The sequence below is a fragment of the Idiotropiscis lumnitzeri genome, chromosome 13, assembly GCF_059441095.1.
Source record: "Idiotropiscis lumnitzeri isolate Australia: NSW breed Sydney's pygmy pipehorse chromosome 13, RoL_Ilum_1.0, whole genome shotgun sequence".
NCBI lineage: Eukaryota > Metazoa > Chordata > Actinopteri > Syngnathiformes > Syngnathidae > Idiotropiscis > Idiotropiscis lumnitzeri.
Window position 1 is genome coordinate 9,641,245 of NC_142403.1, and position 18,567 is coordinate 9,659,811.

The 18,567-nt window shown below is 38.7% G+C and overlaps 1 protein-coding gene across 3 annotated transcripts; it reads right to left on the bottom strand.

Moving 5' to 3' along the window:
• Nucleotides 1-1,389: 1,389 nt before the first annotated feature.
• Nucleotides 1,390-14,246, bottom strand: slc5a5 (solute carrier family 5 member 5). Of its 3 annotated transcripts, XM_088313891.1 has the most exons (16): nt 13,817-13,954; nt 12,918-12,998; nt 11,557-11,622; nt 10,876-10,927; nt 10,555-10,622; nt 10,298-10,452; nt 8,963-9,103; nt 8,291-8,417; nt 7,926-8,014; nt 5,082-5,194; nt 4,866-4,936; nt 4,344-4,430; nt 3,084-3,280; nt 2,878-2,975; nt 2,588-2,673; nt 1,390-1,742 (listed from the first exon to the last, which is right to left on the bottom strand). In XM_088313891.1, exons 3-16 carry the CDS (start codon nt 11,611-11,613, stop codon nt 1,632-1,634), a joined length of 1,452 nt encoding a protein of 483 aa, XP_088170017.1. In that variant the 5' UTR covers nt 11,614-11,622; nt 12,918-12,998; nt 13,817-13,954; the 3' UTR covers nt 1,390-1,631. The 3 variants fall into 3 exon arrangements, 2 of the variants coding, with proteins under 2 accessions (XP_088170017.1, XP_088170018.1); XM_088313892.1 differs by lacking the exon at nt 12,918-12,998 and having other exon boundaries at nt 13,817-14,202; XR_015846374.1 differs by lacking the exon at nt 12,918-12,998 and having other exon boundaries at nt 1,682-1,742; nt 3,058-3,280; nt 13,817-14,246.
• Nucleotides 14,247-18,567: the final 4,321 nt, after the last annotated feature.

Genomic DNA, 18,567 nt, shown 5'->3' on the forward strand with positions numbered 1-18,567 from the left:
TGTGTGGTGTTAGCATGTTCTCCCCGTGCCTGCGTGGGTTTCCTCCGGGTACTCTGTTTTCCTACCACATTCCAAAAACATGCATGGCAGGTTGATTGGACACTCTAAATTGCCCCTAGGTGTGAGTGTGAGCACGGATGGTTGTTCGTCTTTGTGTGCCCTGCAATTGGCTGGCAACCAGTTCAGGGTGTCCCTGGCCTCCTGCCCGAAGACAGCTGGAATAGGCTCCAGCACACTCATGTCGAGAAGCGGTTCAGATACTGGATGGATGGTTTATGTAATCAAGGGAGATGATTTGAATTTTAGTCTATATAGAATAAAATACAAATATAATCATCCACACCAAAAAAAAAAATCTATAGCCACCTATCATCACTTGCAGCCTGCTTACTTTTATAAAACCAGTTCCACCAATTTATTAGCATAAATCAGCCATATTAGGTTAATTCAAAACTATTTATTTGCGTTTCATGTTTGACTAATTGTAAAACATCACACCTGTTTGGAAATACGCCACTGTCAATATTTTTCCTGAAATGATGCGCAATTTTGAATTGGCTGAAAGCAGCAAACACATCTTTTCAACACCGCTGAAATACAGCAAGGTGTGAGACAAAGTATGTGCTTGTCTTACTGTGGCCACAAGAAACTGGACACTCCCTGGCAGCTGCATCCCTCTGCCTTCAGATACTTTGACGGGCAGACAAGCCACACGGGCAAAATGGCTCAAGAACACCACACACACTCCTGATCAATCTTTGCATCTTTTTATGGGACAAAGAAATTGCCCTATGAACTAATTTTGACTTTTGGGCATGTCCTCTTCCTTTTTTGCGGCTACTTTCAACATTGCATCCCCAACATTGATAGAATTTAGCAGAATGTCACAAAACGTTTCTCATCCCAATCATTTGCATATCATCTTGAGGTGAATTTGACAGTTAAGTTTTGAATATTTGCCGTGTGTTGGCATGGAAAAGATATACGGTACATGTGATAACAGGCGTAGAAATTTTTTTTTTGTTTGTTTGTTTTATAGCCTCCACATAGTCCCATGGTTCCATTTGATGGTAGCGTGCGCGATCATCACGTTATGAGTTTAATCACATCATAAAATGTTTGATCCAATGTTCATATTTTACTCTCACTTTCAAGCACAATCCAATCTATAACAGCAGTGATTGGCTTTAGTGGAGATGACGGTACTCAAACATTTATTTTTGACTACTTTTCCGTCTTTCTGCCTGCTTGTAACATCATATTCGCTTGTCTCCACAGTTTCTTTTCGGCCCGCTGGTGGGCAGAGCCTCCTTGGCACACCTGCTGGCAATTTACTTTGCCTTGTCTTTAAGTCCAGCTTCAGGCGGGATGGCGCAAGAGTATGAGCTTGCTTGTTGCCATTGGTGGTGGGTCACTTTGCTAGTTTTCATCAATAATTGTTTGTCTTGTTACTGTCTGAGGTACTTACTCCTTGGTTTTAATGCAAAAGCGGAGTCTGCACTGTGCTTCAGCCGCTTCCAAATCATTACAGAAACTGTCCGGAAAATAATTTGGCTGATATATACTTTAATAATAGAATGAGGGGAATTAAGTCATGCACTACAGTATGTTCTTGAGCTAAAAACGTCATTTTACAATTTCACAATGGACTTAGTGTGCATGTTTTCCATTTCTTGTGTGTGGTTTTCATCACTTTGTTGCTGTTTCATCATCGGCTCACACTGTCTTTCTGTCCATTTGCCCTGAAAAAAGGTAAGGGAGGACGAAGTTAGTATAAATAAATAAATTTGGTGCATGAAGCATAACACTTTTAGCCCCCATTTGAAGACCACAAATTGAAAATAATGTTTTATATGGCCACTCTGTCATGGGTAGAGGTGGATACAAAGAATAACCCAAAGAATTATTCAAGTAAGAGTACTGCTACTTAAAAATAAAATGACTCAAGTGAATGTAAAAAGTAATACTTTAATTAATCACTTGAGTAAGAGTTACATATTCGGTGAAAAACTAACTTTTTATTCTTCTGAATTCAGAACAATTTTGTAGTGAAGTTATTGCAGGCTAAAACGTGGATATTTTTAGGCAGACATAGATATGTCATCTATGGCCGTTCTTTTTTTATAGTTTGTAGGGTAAACATGGGTTGAATATGAGACCAGGGGTTTTGTGCCTCGTCATAATGTGAGTCGGATGCTGTTGTTACCTCAGTTGTCTGTTATGTTTCCCGTAAATCACTTTGAAAAAGGTGCTTCTGTGTGTGACTGCAGAAAACTTATGTGTGGTGATGTGACAGTCTGCCTCAAATTCAGGAGAGAAAAATCCTATCAAATGCAGACCCGGAACATAAAAACCCTGCCACAGTCTGCCTATACCCACTGGTGCCAAAAAATTAGTTTGACCCTGCAACTCTAATAGTCATTAAGTGTGAATGTTTGTTGACGTTTGTCAACATGTTGGCTGCATCTGACTGCTGTGATTGAAGCGAGAGAAATTGCTGAAAAATGAATCGACCGATCTATCTATGATTGTGGCAGCATTTAATATTATCCTTTAGAAGTCTTGGCGTTGTGACATCATTACTTACCCTGCGTTGTGATTGGACGACTGCTTGCTTCTTACCCAAGTCCCACCATAATAAACCCTCTTTAAGATCAGCTCTCTTTGTTGGTCCTGCATTTTGAGAGAAATGTGCTCACTTCCACAATAATGTCATTAAAACTTCGCCATAAAACTGAATTTACCCTTCATAAATGTGCCTCATATTTGCACTTACTATTGCCCAAAGACATGAGCGAGAAAAGTCAGGTGTGTGACTAAGCAAATATTGTAAATAATCACATTGCTTAGTCTTTTTATGAATGCGTATTTGCTTACCTGTAGCATAGCTCATGAGGAGCCCAACTATTACAACCGTGCTTGTTGCCAAGGCACCAAAGTAGAGATAAGAGACGGAGTACAAGTTATGCAGGCCCCTGGAGAGTGGAAAAGATAACTATAAATAGTTCTACTTTCCGGATGTACATTACGGATGCTATAAATCCATTAGTGATATACATAAATGCTTGTCCGCTATCACTGACTGTGGGTTGTCAGGCCCAAGTGGTGTTGAGATGGAGTCTTGATGTTGAGTGTCATTCAAAGTTATGTTTCTAGGTTCACACTCGGCTGCGTAATTAGGCAGCACACCCATGGTCCATGCACTCGGCGGGTAAAGAGTGGAACCAACGGCCAGCCACAAAGAGACACAGTAGCCAGCTGCTATTCCGACGTATGTCCCCTGAAACGTCAAAATGTGCAATTGAGTTACGGTTCGAACAATGTGAAATTCAACAAAAACATTTGGTGGAGGGTATGAATGTTATTCTTGGGTTTGAAACGTTGTAGTTGGCTTTGTGGCTCGGTCGATGGAGGACACATTTTCCTTTGCTCCCCTCCTTGCCTTTATCTCTCCTGCTTGATGAATAATGCTACGTTTGAACTGTGGTGTCGCATGCTTCGCGCAAGTTTGATTGCGGTTGTTCATTTGAAGAGGCGGGGCTTTGTTTAAAGTCAGAAATAAGGGTGAAAGAACCATTTTATGGGCTGGAAGCCATGAGTATAAAAAGTAAAAACTCCACCGTATTGTAGAAGGTTCATCACAGTTCATCATGCTAGCCCCCCTAAAAAACAACTTTTATCTCATTCATATGATTTTGTATTTATTGAGCTATAGGTGATCTTTTTGGCTGCTCATTGTCTCTACTCACTGTAGAACACCGTATAAAGTCACAGGAATTTATTATTATTGATGACAGGAGCTGTACAGCTATATCACTAAAACAGTATAGGCTACACACAGACGCACACACAAAGACAAGCAAATGGCTGACAGGCACGTCTGATTAAATGAAATTACTCAATTACATTTCATTTGTATTTCATTTTGAAACTCTTGCTCATATTTATTTTTGTTTATTATTGCTTATTTCTGGGCCGGTCCTGGCAGCCAACCCGTCAACAATTACGTTTCAACGTGTGATGGCTGCACCCGCCGACTACATTTCTACGCATGACAAGCCGTCGATGAAACTTTTCATTCCATGTCTGTCACTTATTATGAAAGTTGGAGCTTGTTTGACAAGATCATTGCGATGCATGATGCTGTTGTTTGTATCCTGACTCATTTCAGTCATGTATAGTTTCTATTTGCACATTTGCCTTCTCCCAACACAAGCCAATTGACGCTGACAAAGCAATAGCGAAAAAAATACAAATCCTTGTCAGTTGTTCTATGGTGTCGGAGAGTACTAATATTTCCTGAAGCGCCTTCATATTGTACAAAGACAAAAACAAAACCTCACCAGTCTATTTGAGGCAGGAACAAACATCCCCAAGATGAATACACCTAGTAATGGACCACTGACCACAGCCATGATGGTAAAGGACCCCTGAGGAGCGAACACAATCACTGTGGACAAAACATTGAACTGAACATGTGAAATTTGAGACAAATAGGTTCGGGTTTCAGCTTTAAATGTCTCTCAAGTAGCAGTTGGATTGTTTAATATGATTAAAAAAAAAAGAAAGAATGACCGCATTTGTAATATACTGTGGTTTTATAAATTTCAATGAAAATAACGACAGCAAACAGGTAAACAAAAAATAAAAAAAACAATTCTCTCCAATTCTGTCTTTGTTCATGTGCTACTTCTCTAAAGCATAGTTGAAATCAGCGTTCCATCACTTTTTGTAGGCGATATGATCCAAAAAATTAAATCTTTAGAAATTAAATCTTGCAAGTCAACCACTATCACAGTTCGCATTGTGTCCAATTTGGACGGTGAAGATGCCATGCCCAAAATTGGTTCCTTGTTTGTTTTTACCTGAAGAACTCCCCAGTCCAGGAATGAGGCTATAACCGCTATGATTATACAAGCAACACCGTAGAGGAAGGCTTGAAAAAGAATATAAACAAAGAAGCGTCATTATTTGGCCTCACACCACCAGCACTTTCACTCACACTATACAGCATCATCTGCCTTGTACATTTTCAACACATGTGAAATAATAAATAAATGAATGAATTGTATTCAACCTACACAGTGCTTTGGAAATAATGATCTGTTTCTTCTGGCTCACGTGGGCCAGATATTGTTGACAGAGATCCTCCATCGTTACTGCAGCCATTGCATTGATACTCGTGGAAACTGTGCTGCATAGGAGATGTGATGAATATGGGAAAGTCTTTCTTCGTTGAATTATTATTATTATTTTTTGTTATCATTACAGATAAAGTTGAACAGTATTTGCTTGTATTGCTCTGAGCTGTTTGAGGTGGACCGGTGTGCGGGATTAGTGATAATAAAATAATAAAATAATCGGTTTTTCCACCTGTTGCCATTCATTCAACATAAGTCATGTCAGCCTTGTATGCTATTAAACAGACCCAAATTTCACAAGTGAGACCATGCATCGTTATATCAGTATGAATGTGTGTAACATTTTTATTAGGTGGTGTGCTGGGAGATTGTTGTGATGCAAAATGGATGCATTGGCTCACTTAAGGTTGGGAAACGGTGCATTTGGCGGTTTAGCGGCTGTTAATTTAAGACCCTGATTAAAGCCTCTACAGCAGCTGTGGGCAAACTATGGCCCGGGGGCCACATGCGGCCCGTTAAACGTTGTCAATGTTTCATTTTCCAAATGCTGTGGTTTTACAAAGACATATATATTGTTGTAATGCTTTTGTTCACTTTCATTTAAAATTAAATGTATTTTTTTTTCTCAGATGAGGTGAGGTTACCAAAACACTCCATCCATCTGCTCCTGGTTCGGCCCCTCTGTTAGAATTTCGAACCCATTGTGGCCCGCCAATCAAAAAGTTTGCCCACCCCTGCTCTACAGGTACCATAGCATGACTTGCTACCTGTATCAGATTGCTGAGCACTGCGCAGTGATGAGTCTGAGAGTGATTATCGCGGGAATTGTTCATTAAAAATTGACTTAAATTAATGAAGTCATCGATGGATGCATTCTGCTCTTTGAAATCCCCGCAAACAAATACAAGTGGTTCATTTTTCTGTCCGTCTGTATGTATGTACGTCCGTCAGTGGCTGACTGAGAAGTCCGTCGGTACTTGACCAGGTTAGTGATGATTACATTAACTGGCCAAACCCGCTTCTGTTAGTCCAAATGAGTTTGTGGATATCCTTATGTGGTAACATAGTACCACCAACTACACCAACAAACTCCGGTCCTCAAGGGCCGCTTCCCATGTCCTCCTGCAACACACCTGATTCAAATGATCGGGATCATTATCAGGCCCGTGCAGAACTTGTTGATGAGATGATCAGGTGTGTTGCAGGTGGGAAAGACATAAAGGAAAGCGGTCCTCGAGGACCGGAGTTTGACACCCCTGAACTACAAAGTTTTTTTGAGGCAGAACTTGACAAGACACTCACCATTGTTGTTCCTCATATCACAGTCATTGCTCCCTACAAACCTATCACGTTAATCATCATTGGCTCCAATCTTGACCATCACCATCTATGACAGGGGTGTCAAACTCATTTTTGTGGATGGGCCACGACGTAGTTCTGGTTTGCCTCAGAGGGCCGTTACGACTGTGAACCCATATAAATGTACGATCACCTTACGTTATCACATTCACACAACAAATTGATGGAAAGCCATTTATTTTAAAAAGGGAGGATTGGTGACAACTAAATGGCAATATCTCATATCTCGATCTTGTTAAAAATGAAGAAAATGTGCTAGAAACGGGAAGTTGACACACATGATTTGCCCTTCGCGGGCCACATAAAATGAGGTCACGGGCCAGATCTGGCCCCCGGGCCTTGAGTTTGACACCTGTGATCTATGATCATCAACGTATCTCATTAAAGGACCTCTGAAAAATGTTCGGCAGTTGCTCATACCAGCAAAGACCAAGTACGGAACCTTGATGTGCTGATTGATTCCAATCTGAATTTCAGCAGTTAGCTGAAAAACACGTCCAAATTCAAGAGTTGCATGCAGTGTTTGTTTTTTGCCCTTAGCTAGGAGTGTTTTTATTTGCTATAACTCTTTTGATGACACCTTAAGTTAATGTTCAACATATTCACACAAATGCCCAAGTACCCTGTTCATTTGACTAACAAGGTTGTTGCGATTTCGCCATAGGCTGCTACTTAATAAAAAAGCCTCTTCGAGCAAACCAATGTCTTTATTTCCCGTGTGACTCAACATTGCCACAATATACTATTGCGCACAAATATGTTCTAGAGCACATGTGTCAAACTCAAGGCCCGGGGGCCAGATGTGGCCCGCAACCTCATTTTATGTGGCCCGCGAAGGGAAAATCATGTGCTTCAACTTGCTGCTTCGAGCACATTTTCTTCACTTTTAACAACATTGAGATATGAGATATTGCCATTTATTACTGGCTTTTGATTTCAAAACTAGCTTTGTATCAACATGTTGTGAGTAAGTGATAATGTAAGGTGATTTATATGAGTTCGCAGTCATAACGGCCCTCTGAGGGAAACCAGAACCACGATGTGGCCCGTTCACAAAAATGACTTTGACACCTCTGTTCTAGAGGCTAATTTTGTGGTATTGTTGCATCTAAAAGGGGACATTTTAAAAGTCTTCAAAGTGCTTGCCCACCCTTCAGTGGTAAAATGAGATACTAAGAAAATATTTTTACTTCCTATTTCCAGAATGTGTCTGAGTGAGTGGGGAGTGAGCCACAACGATTTTCTTGACCAGTGGCGGCTTCATTGCAAGTGCCATTCATTTGCACTGCTGATGTATTGGGGGATGTTGACAAAAGTATGTTATGATGACACCTTGAAATGGCGCTTAATTGGGAAAACAGTGCATAATACCGCTTTTCAGGTATAATTCTCAATGAGTGATACGCGATTATTTTCAAGAAATACCTCAGAGTGCCGCTGTACGCGCAGGCTAGGAAAAGACCTGGGAATCCACCATAGTTCTTGAATATATCCAGCACAAAGTATGGCATATACTGCACCAGGAAAAAGAAAGAACGGATGTTAGTGTGATGGAACTAACTTTTAATGTATTTAGACAGTGGTTAAATCAATCAATTTTCATCAGAATTACGATAGAAACAGTAACTTCAAACTAACTGAAGCATATGTCACCACTAAAATGAACCATTACCAATGAACCACAAAAAGACATATGTCAGTTTGTCTTTCCGTCACACTTGACCATCAATTAAAACAAAAAAAAAAGACATGAAAAATGAAAAAGCAACTAAAAGCAGCTTTCAACTTACAAGATCAGCAGAAGACACTCTGCCAGACATCAGTGGATCGCACTTGACATAAGCAAACATGACGATGCCGCAGATAACTGCACTCCCCACAATTAGGCACAAACCTACTTGATTAACAAATATTGCCCTGCAAGAAAAGGTCATAAAATCAAAGTTTGCATTAGCCAGGTTTACATGGAGCCATGTATTCTGGTTAGAAGCTCACACAGACTAAAAATGCTCCACCTCAATTTAAATAAACAGGCGGAAACCGAATGGAATTACATTCAGATTTGCAGGGGTGGAATATTTCTGTTGACAATCCCAGAATAATTTTTCGCCATGCAAATGGTCAATTAAAATGTTATCAGGCCGCACCCTTCGTGCAAATGTTATGTCCTGATGCAAAGTGATGCTGTTGTTTACCAATTTGAGCCCAACACACAGAACTTAACTCCATAACACAATTAGATGGTAGGAAATCAAGGGATATTAAGCAATAATAAAAAAGTCACTGTAAAATTCTGCAAGACTAGTATGAATTGTTATGGTATACTAATGCCTGTATGTGGATATGTACAGTATGTGATAACGCAAGTTGCAAATACAGTTCTACGCTTTAGCTAAGAGTGCTGTATGATTAAGCCTGCAAATAGTGGGAATTTATATCAGCATTAACAGACTATGACTCACCATTGAGCCTCTCTCTCGGTTCTGCAGGAGATGTAGCGTTGGACTTGAGCTTGATTTACTCCATACATGGATAACCACAAAAGTGAAGCCCCAACAGTCAAGCTCCAGAAGGTGTAACGTCGTCGTGGGTCAATGTCAAAACTGTGCGAACATACAAGGACGGCCACTTCAAGTAAAATCATTTCATTTTAAGTTGTGCAGCTTTGTGTAAAATACCAAATCTACAGTTGCTCAACTGATCTTTTGCTAAGTGACACCAACCTTACCTGAAATGTAGACTGGATAATCACAGAGCAGAACAGAACAGAAGTAATTTATTATTGTTATTATTATTATTATTATTATTATTATTATTATTATTATTATTATTATTATTTGGGCTGTCACTATTGAATATTGTATTTTATTATTTTGTTAATTAATTAATTAATAGAATAATGAGATAAAGTTTTCTATGTCTGTCTGTTAACCAATTATTATCTTTTTTTAGCATTGGGGTCACCAACCTTTTTGAAACTGAATGCAAACTTCTGAAAAAACAAATTTGCACAAATAAGCTTTATATGTAATTGTGGTTTTCATTTATGTGAAGACATTGATCATGATTTCATCAGATGCAAAACATTATTTTCATGAATCCTTGCCAGGCTTTACATTTTCAAATAATAAACCTCAAACAACATTCCTAGAAAATAATCTCCCGGCCCGCAGGCTTCTCATGTCGTCCTTTGGGGCTACCTGGTGCCCGCTGGCAGTTGCGTTGGTGAACTCTGGTTTAGTGATTAAAAAAAAACAACTTGTACTCACCAAACATTTTTAATTTGATTCGCTTTCTGGTTTGGTGATTGTTTTCCAAAGAAGATGGTTGCAAATGTCTTCATTTGATAAAACAAAATGGATAATGAGTTTGCTTTTATGAAGGACTACAAAAATCAGAAAATGTACTCTTGCAAGGATGAAATCAGAAGATGTGGACACTTATAAATTCAACAATGGATCGAAATGATTACTTAATTATTTAAATAATTGTTGATTAATTTGCTAATCAATTAGGTGTCCATTAATCGATTACTATTCCCACCGCTAAAATTGGATATATTTTTTTTCTTCTATTTAATTTGCTCTTTTAAAAGGTTAGATGATGTACCTGCACTAGTGACACGTAAATACACCTTTTTCTCCAAGGCAAACATTGAGCTTGTATTGTCGGTAAAATAACTTTATGCAACAAATGCCCATCCTAACTGCTTTTTGCAGCAGCAGTGGGCAAAAGATCAGCTGGCTCTATCTTCCTCCAAAGAATAATCTTTGACTAAAGCGTTTGTCCTCACTTACTCATTAAAATTAAGCCGCGATCCATTGTTTGCAATTTCCAGCACCGCTGCAGGACCACCCACCAAAATTGTGCCATGGATGTAAATTGCCACAAATCCTAAAAACATGACAACAATCTGGAAAACATCTGTCCAGATCACAGCTTTTATGCCCCCCTAGAACAGACCAATAATAATACAGGAGACACTTAGGCACACATGGCGCAGTATTTTGCAATCCTTAGTGAGCATGAATGGGACTCGATTAGTGAACTTTACCAGGGTTGTGTACAGGGTGCAGATGATTCCGGTCGAGAAAAGTGACATCCAAATATTGAGCCCAGTTGCTGTGAAGGAAAATGAACAGAGGAACCTTGGGTGGAGGCCTTATTGGCAATATAAGGTAAATAAAAATGATGATGGTTAATCAGACAGATGAAACCTTTGTTGACTTTTAAACAACTACGGGTCATTTTAAGTTGCTATTTTGTTGTTTATTGACTTTCAACAAAGTTCTTTGTTCTTAAAAAGATCAACTGTCTGTCTGACCAAAGTATGACGATAAGGGAACAAAATTCATGAGCAGGTAATCTCACCTACCTTGGTTGAGGATCAATGCTGGTGCATAAATGACCACCCCTGTGTACAGCAGCTGGGGAAAGCAAATAGATAATACAGAAACAAAGAATGAAAAATGTCATCATTAGATGTATTTTATTCCACTGTATTTTTTATGGCAACCTTAAGTGCTGATATGATCAGTCATCTCAATACTTTTGTGAATATTGATTTTGTGCTACAAGACATTCACTTTTTTTTTTCTTTTAACATGCCACAGTACTGTACTACTATTCAGATCAGATATAATGATAATTTAGTAATTAGTTTTTTTTATTGTTTTTTTTTTTTGTAATCACTGAAGGAGATTTACTTTCTAGTTACTTGCACTTACTTTTTAAAAACATCCAAATATTCTCCTCACAAGGTTAGCACCTGGAGCCTATACTAGCTATCTTCATGTAGTAGTTTTTTAAAAACATCTTGACTCGATTTAATTTGAATTTTAAACCATAAAAAATAATGTAATCCAAAACAATTTGTGCTACTTTTCATGTTGAACTAATTATACAACATCACGACTGCTGGAAATATGCTACTGTCAATATTTGGTCACAAAATTATATGTAAATTTGAGTTTGCTGAAACCGTAAACAGCGGCAAACAGTTTTGAACATCACTGATCTACCGTAAGAAATAAGACAAAGTGTGTGCTTGTCTTACTGTGGCCACAAGAAACTGGACGCTCCCCAACAGCTGCATCGCTCTGCCAAACCTCATCTTCAGATACTGTGACGGGCAGACAAGGCCACACTTAGAACATTCCTGATCATTCTTCACCTCTGATATTCATTTGATTTGATCATCACCAACATGCTTTCAACATTCTGTCAGACAAATTCTGGACACACATTTACACCAAAAATTGTCTCCCTTGAAGCACTTGGTAGTGAAGACAATTGCACTGGTCAACAAAAAATGTTTATTTTTTTAATCAGAGATGCAAGTGAACGTTTCTAGATTTATTTTTTGCCATGATTCCAAATCTGCCATTGTTTTTCCTTCAGTACATCCGATTTTCTTCTTCTTCTTCTTCTTCTTCTTCTTCATAATAATAATAATAATAATAATAATAATAATAATAATAATAATAATAATATTTTTTGGGAAAAAAAAGCATCTGTGCATGACCAAAGGCTAACGGCAGGTTACATAATTCAGAAACATTATTTAAAGCTCATTCGCTGGCTAATTTCCTATTGACATATACGTTCTGTAAAAAGCCACAATAGCGAAAAACTTATTAGCCTTATATTAGTCGCTTCGGATGAAATGTCGCGGGTTCCCACGTTATTAAATGGGGTATTTTCTATATTATAAACACCGGGAGTTGTTGTTTTACCCCCCAAAATAACCTCGAACATAGCGAAAGTTACAGAGTGTACTGCAACCTTTCTCAGACTCTTGTCACCCGAGGCAAATTCACAGATAAACTCGGCACAGGGTCACACTGCAGCGATGGCGGTATTTATTGCACTTCACCCCTGCTTAAATAAAACGCAACTTAAAAATGTTTATTTTGGCTCTCAATTGCTTCTTCACCCATTCGCGTGCTCACTTGCTCCCCCTTCTCTCTCTCTCTCTCTCTCTTGGTTCCTCTCTCGCTCGCTCCCTCGCTTGCTCTAGTGCGCTCTCAGTTGAACTCTCAGTGCACGCAACAAGATTCTGCTCCGAGTGCAAATATTTTAATTCTATACAAGCAGTACTTCACCCGGTTACGGATGGTTCAAGGGACGGATGAAAACACACTTCCAGAAGGCTACTCAACAATTTGTCTGCAACATGTTGTCAGAAACTATCAACAATGAAATGAAAGAAAAGCCCATCAAGATAAAACTTACTGCGAAATGGAAACCTAAACTCAATGGACAAAGTTATATATAACAGTCCCCCAAATGTATTTTACTGTATATGACTTTGGGACGTTATGAGTTATAAACCAAACATTAAAGTGTAAAGGACTTTTAAATGTTCTGAAGTAATGTCTTGATGGGTCCTTATAGGATTTTTAGTTGAACACTTACTCAAGCACCCAGATACAGCTCCTTGCCCTTAAAAGTGTGACTCTCCATGCAGTCACTCATGAAAGTCAAGCATGACGTATTCTAATCTCAGGCAAGAGCAGAAGTATGAGGATGACAGTTATTTTGATCATTTCTTCATATGTTTGTTGCACAAAAATGGCAATGCTATTCATAAACTTTAAACTCTGGAGGGGTGGTACATGTGCTAAGCAGTAGCATTAAAGTAATGTAAAATAAAATATGCCAAAATAGTTTTTGTATTACGCTATAACAGTGAACACAAATCAGTGCCAAATTGGAGCAGTGACTACCCATATGCAACACAACACGGCAGATGCACATTTTAGAACAGGGCTAGGCAAACTTTTTGATTGGCGGGCCACAATGGGTTCGAAAATTTGACAGAGGGGCCGGACCAGGAACACATGGATGGAGTGTTTTGGTAACCTCACATCATCGGTGAAAAAAAAATACATTTAATTTGAAACGAAAGTGAACAAAAGCATTACAACAGTATATATGTCTTTGAAAAACCACAGTATTTAGAAAATAAAACATTCACAAGGTTTATTAATTTTTTTTTTTTCAAATTCAGCGGGCCGGTTTAAAACGTTCAATGGGCCGCATGTGGCCCCCGTGCCGTAGTTTGCCCACACCTGTTTTAGAATATTTTAATATTTTAATCGCAATAATATTAATAGCAATACATTTAACTTGCTTTGCACTTTTCACAGTTCTCAAAAACAGTGTACAATAGACAAGTAGCGTATTAAAAGGAATAAAGGCGCAAGAAAATTGTGAATTAAAATGACACAGAAACGGCTCTTGATCATCAACCTTGGGTACAATTGCAAGTTATGCTGAATTTACATTTCATTCAGAGGGAAGTCAATTACAACCTGATTGGTGCTGGTGATGCCAAGTCGAAAGAAAACTGGCAGGAACAAGTAAGCCGTCAGCAGAGAGTTGATGCTTTGTCCAAGGCACATGTAGAGGAATTTGAATCCAAAGCGATAAACTTCAGATGGAACTCCCAAAACCTGGACAGCTGACATAAAACTGGCACAGAGGGAGAGACCGACAGGCACCGCTGACATACCGCGACCGCCTGTGAAGAAGTCATCAGTGCTGGCATCCTGTGGCTGCTTCTTCAGGGCCTGATAGAGTCCGATGGCCATGGAGACCATGAGCATGACAGCAAAAATGGCATAGTCGGCTCCGACAAAGGTCTGCGTGAACGGCTTGCCAGCTGACTGATCGTCCATTATTCTATGGGACAAATGACTCTCACTTCACAACTCAAACTTACATTTGGACTTCCTCGTTGGCTCCTACCTTTAACAGTGCATCTGGGATAGTCATGATCAGCATTTACATAAGGTCCACCTCCTAGAGAGGTTGTCAAACACACAGCCTGCAGGCCAGAAAGGAAATTGATATCCTGATGCGCGGATATCAATTTGTGATGACTGTCCTACTTCTCAGTCAGGTGTGAGTTCATTTGCACACTCAGACGCTAAATTTAACAAGTGTTGGGACGTTGCATGTGCTGTAGCTGATAATGTTGAGAGCACAGAGAGGAAGAAAGATCGCTTCCATTCCATGTATGCAGTGAGAAACACCTGTAATTGTATAAAAACGAGAATGTGAAGTCACTTGGGAGATGTTATTAAGATGTTTCAATGACACGTACAAGTTAATTTTATGCATTTTGGGATATGGTTTACTAATTGTTTCTACAAACTAATTCTTACTGCATATTTAATATGTTCTAGCTAAAAGATGCCAATTTTATCACATACAATGAATAGGAATATGTCTTTAATCAGACATAGCTCATAGATTTGTTTGTCTTAATTTTTTTAATGTCAATTAAAGCTGCAACTACTATGCATATCGCCTATTCAGAGTTGAGGTCGCTTTGTAGTTTAAACTGAGCACAATTGTCCGACCAAGGACAGGGCTGTGATGAAACACATTAACTGAAATTAATATTAATATTCAAAATATTAATGCAAAAATATTTTAAGCTGCTGGATATTGCAAAAAAAATATGTCAACAGCTTCAGTTCAAAAGAGTTTTGTTTGGTACAACTTTTGTTTGTATACATTTGCAAGGCGCAGAGACATTCTGACATTCAAGTACATTGTTTTGTAAATGGTGTATAAAATATCCACATGATCCACTGTGATTTGGATATTGCACGTGTGTACGGTAAATGAAAATAACTATACAGTATGTTTTGTTGAAATTGCATTTTTTTGTACAGAAATTTTAAATTGCTCAATATGAACTGAAACAAGATTTGCAACGAGGCAATAATCACTAAATGTGAATTATTTCTAGATATATTCACAACTATTTGCACCCAAAAATGATTTAATTGTTGTTGTTCATATATTATCAAGCCACAAATATGCCGGTCCGGCCCACTGGAGATGAAATTGGGGCGAAAGTGGCCCTGAACTAAAATGAGTGTGACACCTCTGTCCTCAAGTGAAACAAACAGATATTTTTAATTTATTTTCAGATTGTTCATACAACTACTGCACTTAGTTTCAATGAAACCTAAAGCTAGAGAGATTAAAGAAATATATATGTATTTTTATAATATAGTACATCAATGTCAGAAATAAGTACCAATTTTGCACTTTGCAAGGATTTATTCCAATATCATATTATAAGATAAAACCAAGCTATTATGAATTTGTAAAATGTTTGACAGGTTTTCATTGTTAAAAAATAAATAAATAATTAAAAAAAAATTGAGAGACAATTGCATGAAGTTCCATCTTGAAAAAGTAGATATTCCTTTTGAGCTACAGAACCCAGGACCAATTATATTTTAACATATTTTGGACTTTAATAGGCTCACTTGTAACTCATAAGTGGTAAATGATGTCACATAAATAAATGAAAGATAATTCTTAAGACTCACCATTTGTGGGTGGCAGTTGGAATGTATGATGGTTTGAAAAGCTTCTTTCCTGAAGCACGCACAAATATGTAGGTGTACTTTAGATGGGGCTGTTGGTTCCCACTACCGTTTGCCCACTAATGGCAGAGACTGGTTGTAAAGTTAACCTGAGGTTGTTGCAACTTCTCCAACTTCACTATGGGTGCCAGTGTTTTTCACCCAACCCAGCAATACCATGGTTGGACATTTGACCAGGAAGGGAGGGGCGTTGGGGGATGAGCCGAGCAATTGTAGTGTGAAAGTGTATTCGCCCTTGGTGGAAGGTGTGAAAAGGCAGTGAGCCACCCTGCGGGGCATTTGTAATACAATATTTATTGACCAATATTTATTGATATGTTATACAATATTTATTGATCAGAGTTTAGCCTAACTAGTAATTGGGAAATGTTCGCCCCGGACGATCTAAGCCTCAGTTGCCCTGAACATCCTGGATTTTTCTTTTTTGTTTTGATTTTTTTTCTTTTTTTTTTTAGCAGAAGTTGTCTGACTGCACGCGAATTGGCTGTAAATTCTTCAACGTGCACTGTTGTGGAGAACTATGTGCAGTGAGTGCACATCCATCACCTCACATGCCCCCACCGCAAGAACAACATTACAAGAGCAGTAAGTATAGTGCAATGATTGCATAAACAATGTTGAGCAGAGAGGTGTTGTTCTCCTTGGTTTGCGGTAGCTGGCCTGTCATAGACTGTGTGCACCTCCGGATCGCGGCCGCTCGGAAGGATGTCCGAGCTCAAATCGGTGATATCAGACTTACAGGGCGCTTTTTCATAACAGACTCAAAGCACGCAAAAGTGTGGCTGCCAATGTGGACCAACGCCTCTTCCGACCACCTCAGAACATTCTCAAGTGGCACTGGCGGCAAGATGGGTGAAGTGTCTTGCCCAAGGAAACAATGACACATCACACGAACTGAACGGGAAAAGAAAAGTGGGCACGATGGTCACCAGACAACCCTGAATTTTCACTCCTGACCCATCCCACTCCAAGAGAAAAAAAATCCTGTCACAAACACTGATCATAGTTAAAGAAAAAAAAAATCCCATCCAGTAGAAAAAGACTCCCATCCCTTCCTGCCCTCTCCTCAATTCTTTAATGAGGTTCTCTCGCCTATTGGAGTCAGCAGTCCCCCAATATTTTAAACTAAAATGTGCTTGTCGTGCAACCCCTGCTTAAGACACCAAGCCTTGAGCAAAGTGTGCTTTCAAATTTTAGACCCAAGGCTGCCATCTATTTATAAAATTCGGGAAGAAGTGGGTGTACACAAAGTTAAAACAAGAAATTCCAAGTTGCTATCTATCTATCTATCATCCATGCTAAATCACTGGTAGTATATAGCATTTGCATGATTAACATGAGTTAATAATACAATACGATAGTTTTCTGGTCCGTCGGATCCTTGTCACCAAGTGACTCCTTGTTGATATTGTAGAGATGGCTTTCTGTTACCACTCGGACTCAGAAAATTTGTCTAGTAGATAAGAAACCAAGCAATAACAACTTAAGAAATAATACAAATAAATGGAACTTAATAACACTCCCCAACAAGAAACTCAATGTTAACGAAAAAAAAAAAAATACTGACTAATATATATTTCTTTCATAAATCAAATACAACTAGTGAAGGGTTCTGCGCATTGACATGCTGAGATAATAAGAGCATAGCGTTTGTGTCGGCATATTGCTTGGCGAAAAAGTCACGTGACCGGTACAGCCACTATATTGGTCAATCGCTACCTGTTACTGAGACACCTAACGTGATAAGGAAGCACATGTTAGTGGGTTGTGTCGCCGCCTAACGAATGGCTTTTGAAGCTCATTTCTTCCCTTCAAGACAGTATGTTGGGGATCCTGAAAGGAGAAGAAAGAATTCCACCTCGTGATAGCAATGTGATCTTAGATCAGCAAATAACATATTTGTTTTCCTACATCAAGCTTCCAAGCATTGGATTAGGTAAATTTTGTGCTACATTGTGAGCCCTTTTGCCAAACAGAAAAAAACATAACATGTTTAGATAAGTAGTTGATATATTTAATCACGTTAGTATTTTATCCATTCAGTCTTGTGAGTGTTTTCCAAAGAAAGATAAATCACTTTACTGCCAAAACACTTTAGATAAACTATAAAATGTAAAACTATGTAAAAATACTTTTCATAACTCCATGCCTCAAAGACATGTACATAAGCAACATCAGCTCACAATCACGACACTTTCACTCGGATTTGAATAATGACACATTCCCATTATTTGATTATATAGTTCAAATATATTTGAAACCTGGATTAAAATACAAAAGAACATAGGATAAAAACATAACTCAACAATAATGTATTGAGGTTTCCTCTAATACAATGATGTAAGATCCAGCAGGAGGCCTACTGAGCATGAGTGACACAGTAGCGACACCGTATCAACACAGTTTGCGTGACGTGCCGCAACGCTTCCTGAGGCTTCATTTAGCCATCGCCAAATGTAAATAAGGGTGTCAATCTTATCCTAGTGGAACTAACAAACAAGAACTAAATGTAAGTGCAAAAATGTGGAACTAAACAAACTACACTTTAACTTGCCCGCGATGGAGAATACCACAAAACAAAAAGCAAAACGGGATCGAATAGTTCTACAAAATGTGTCATGTCCGATCCGCAAGCTGAGTCCAGCCAGCTTTTA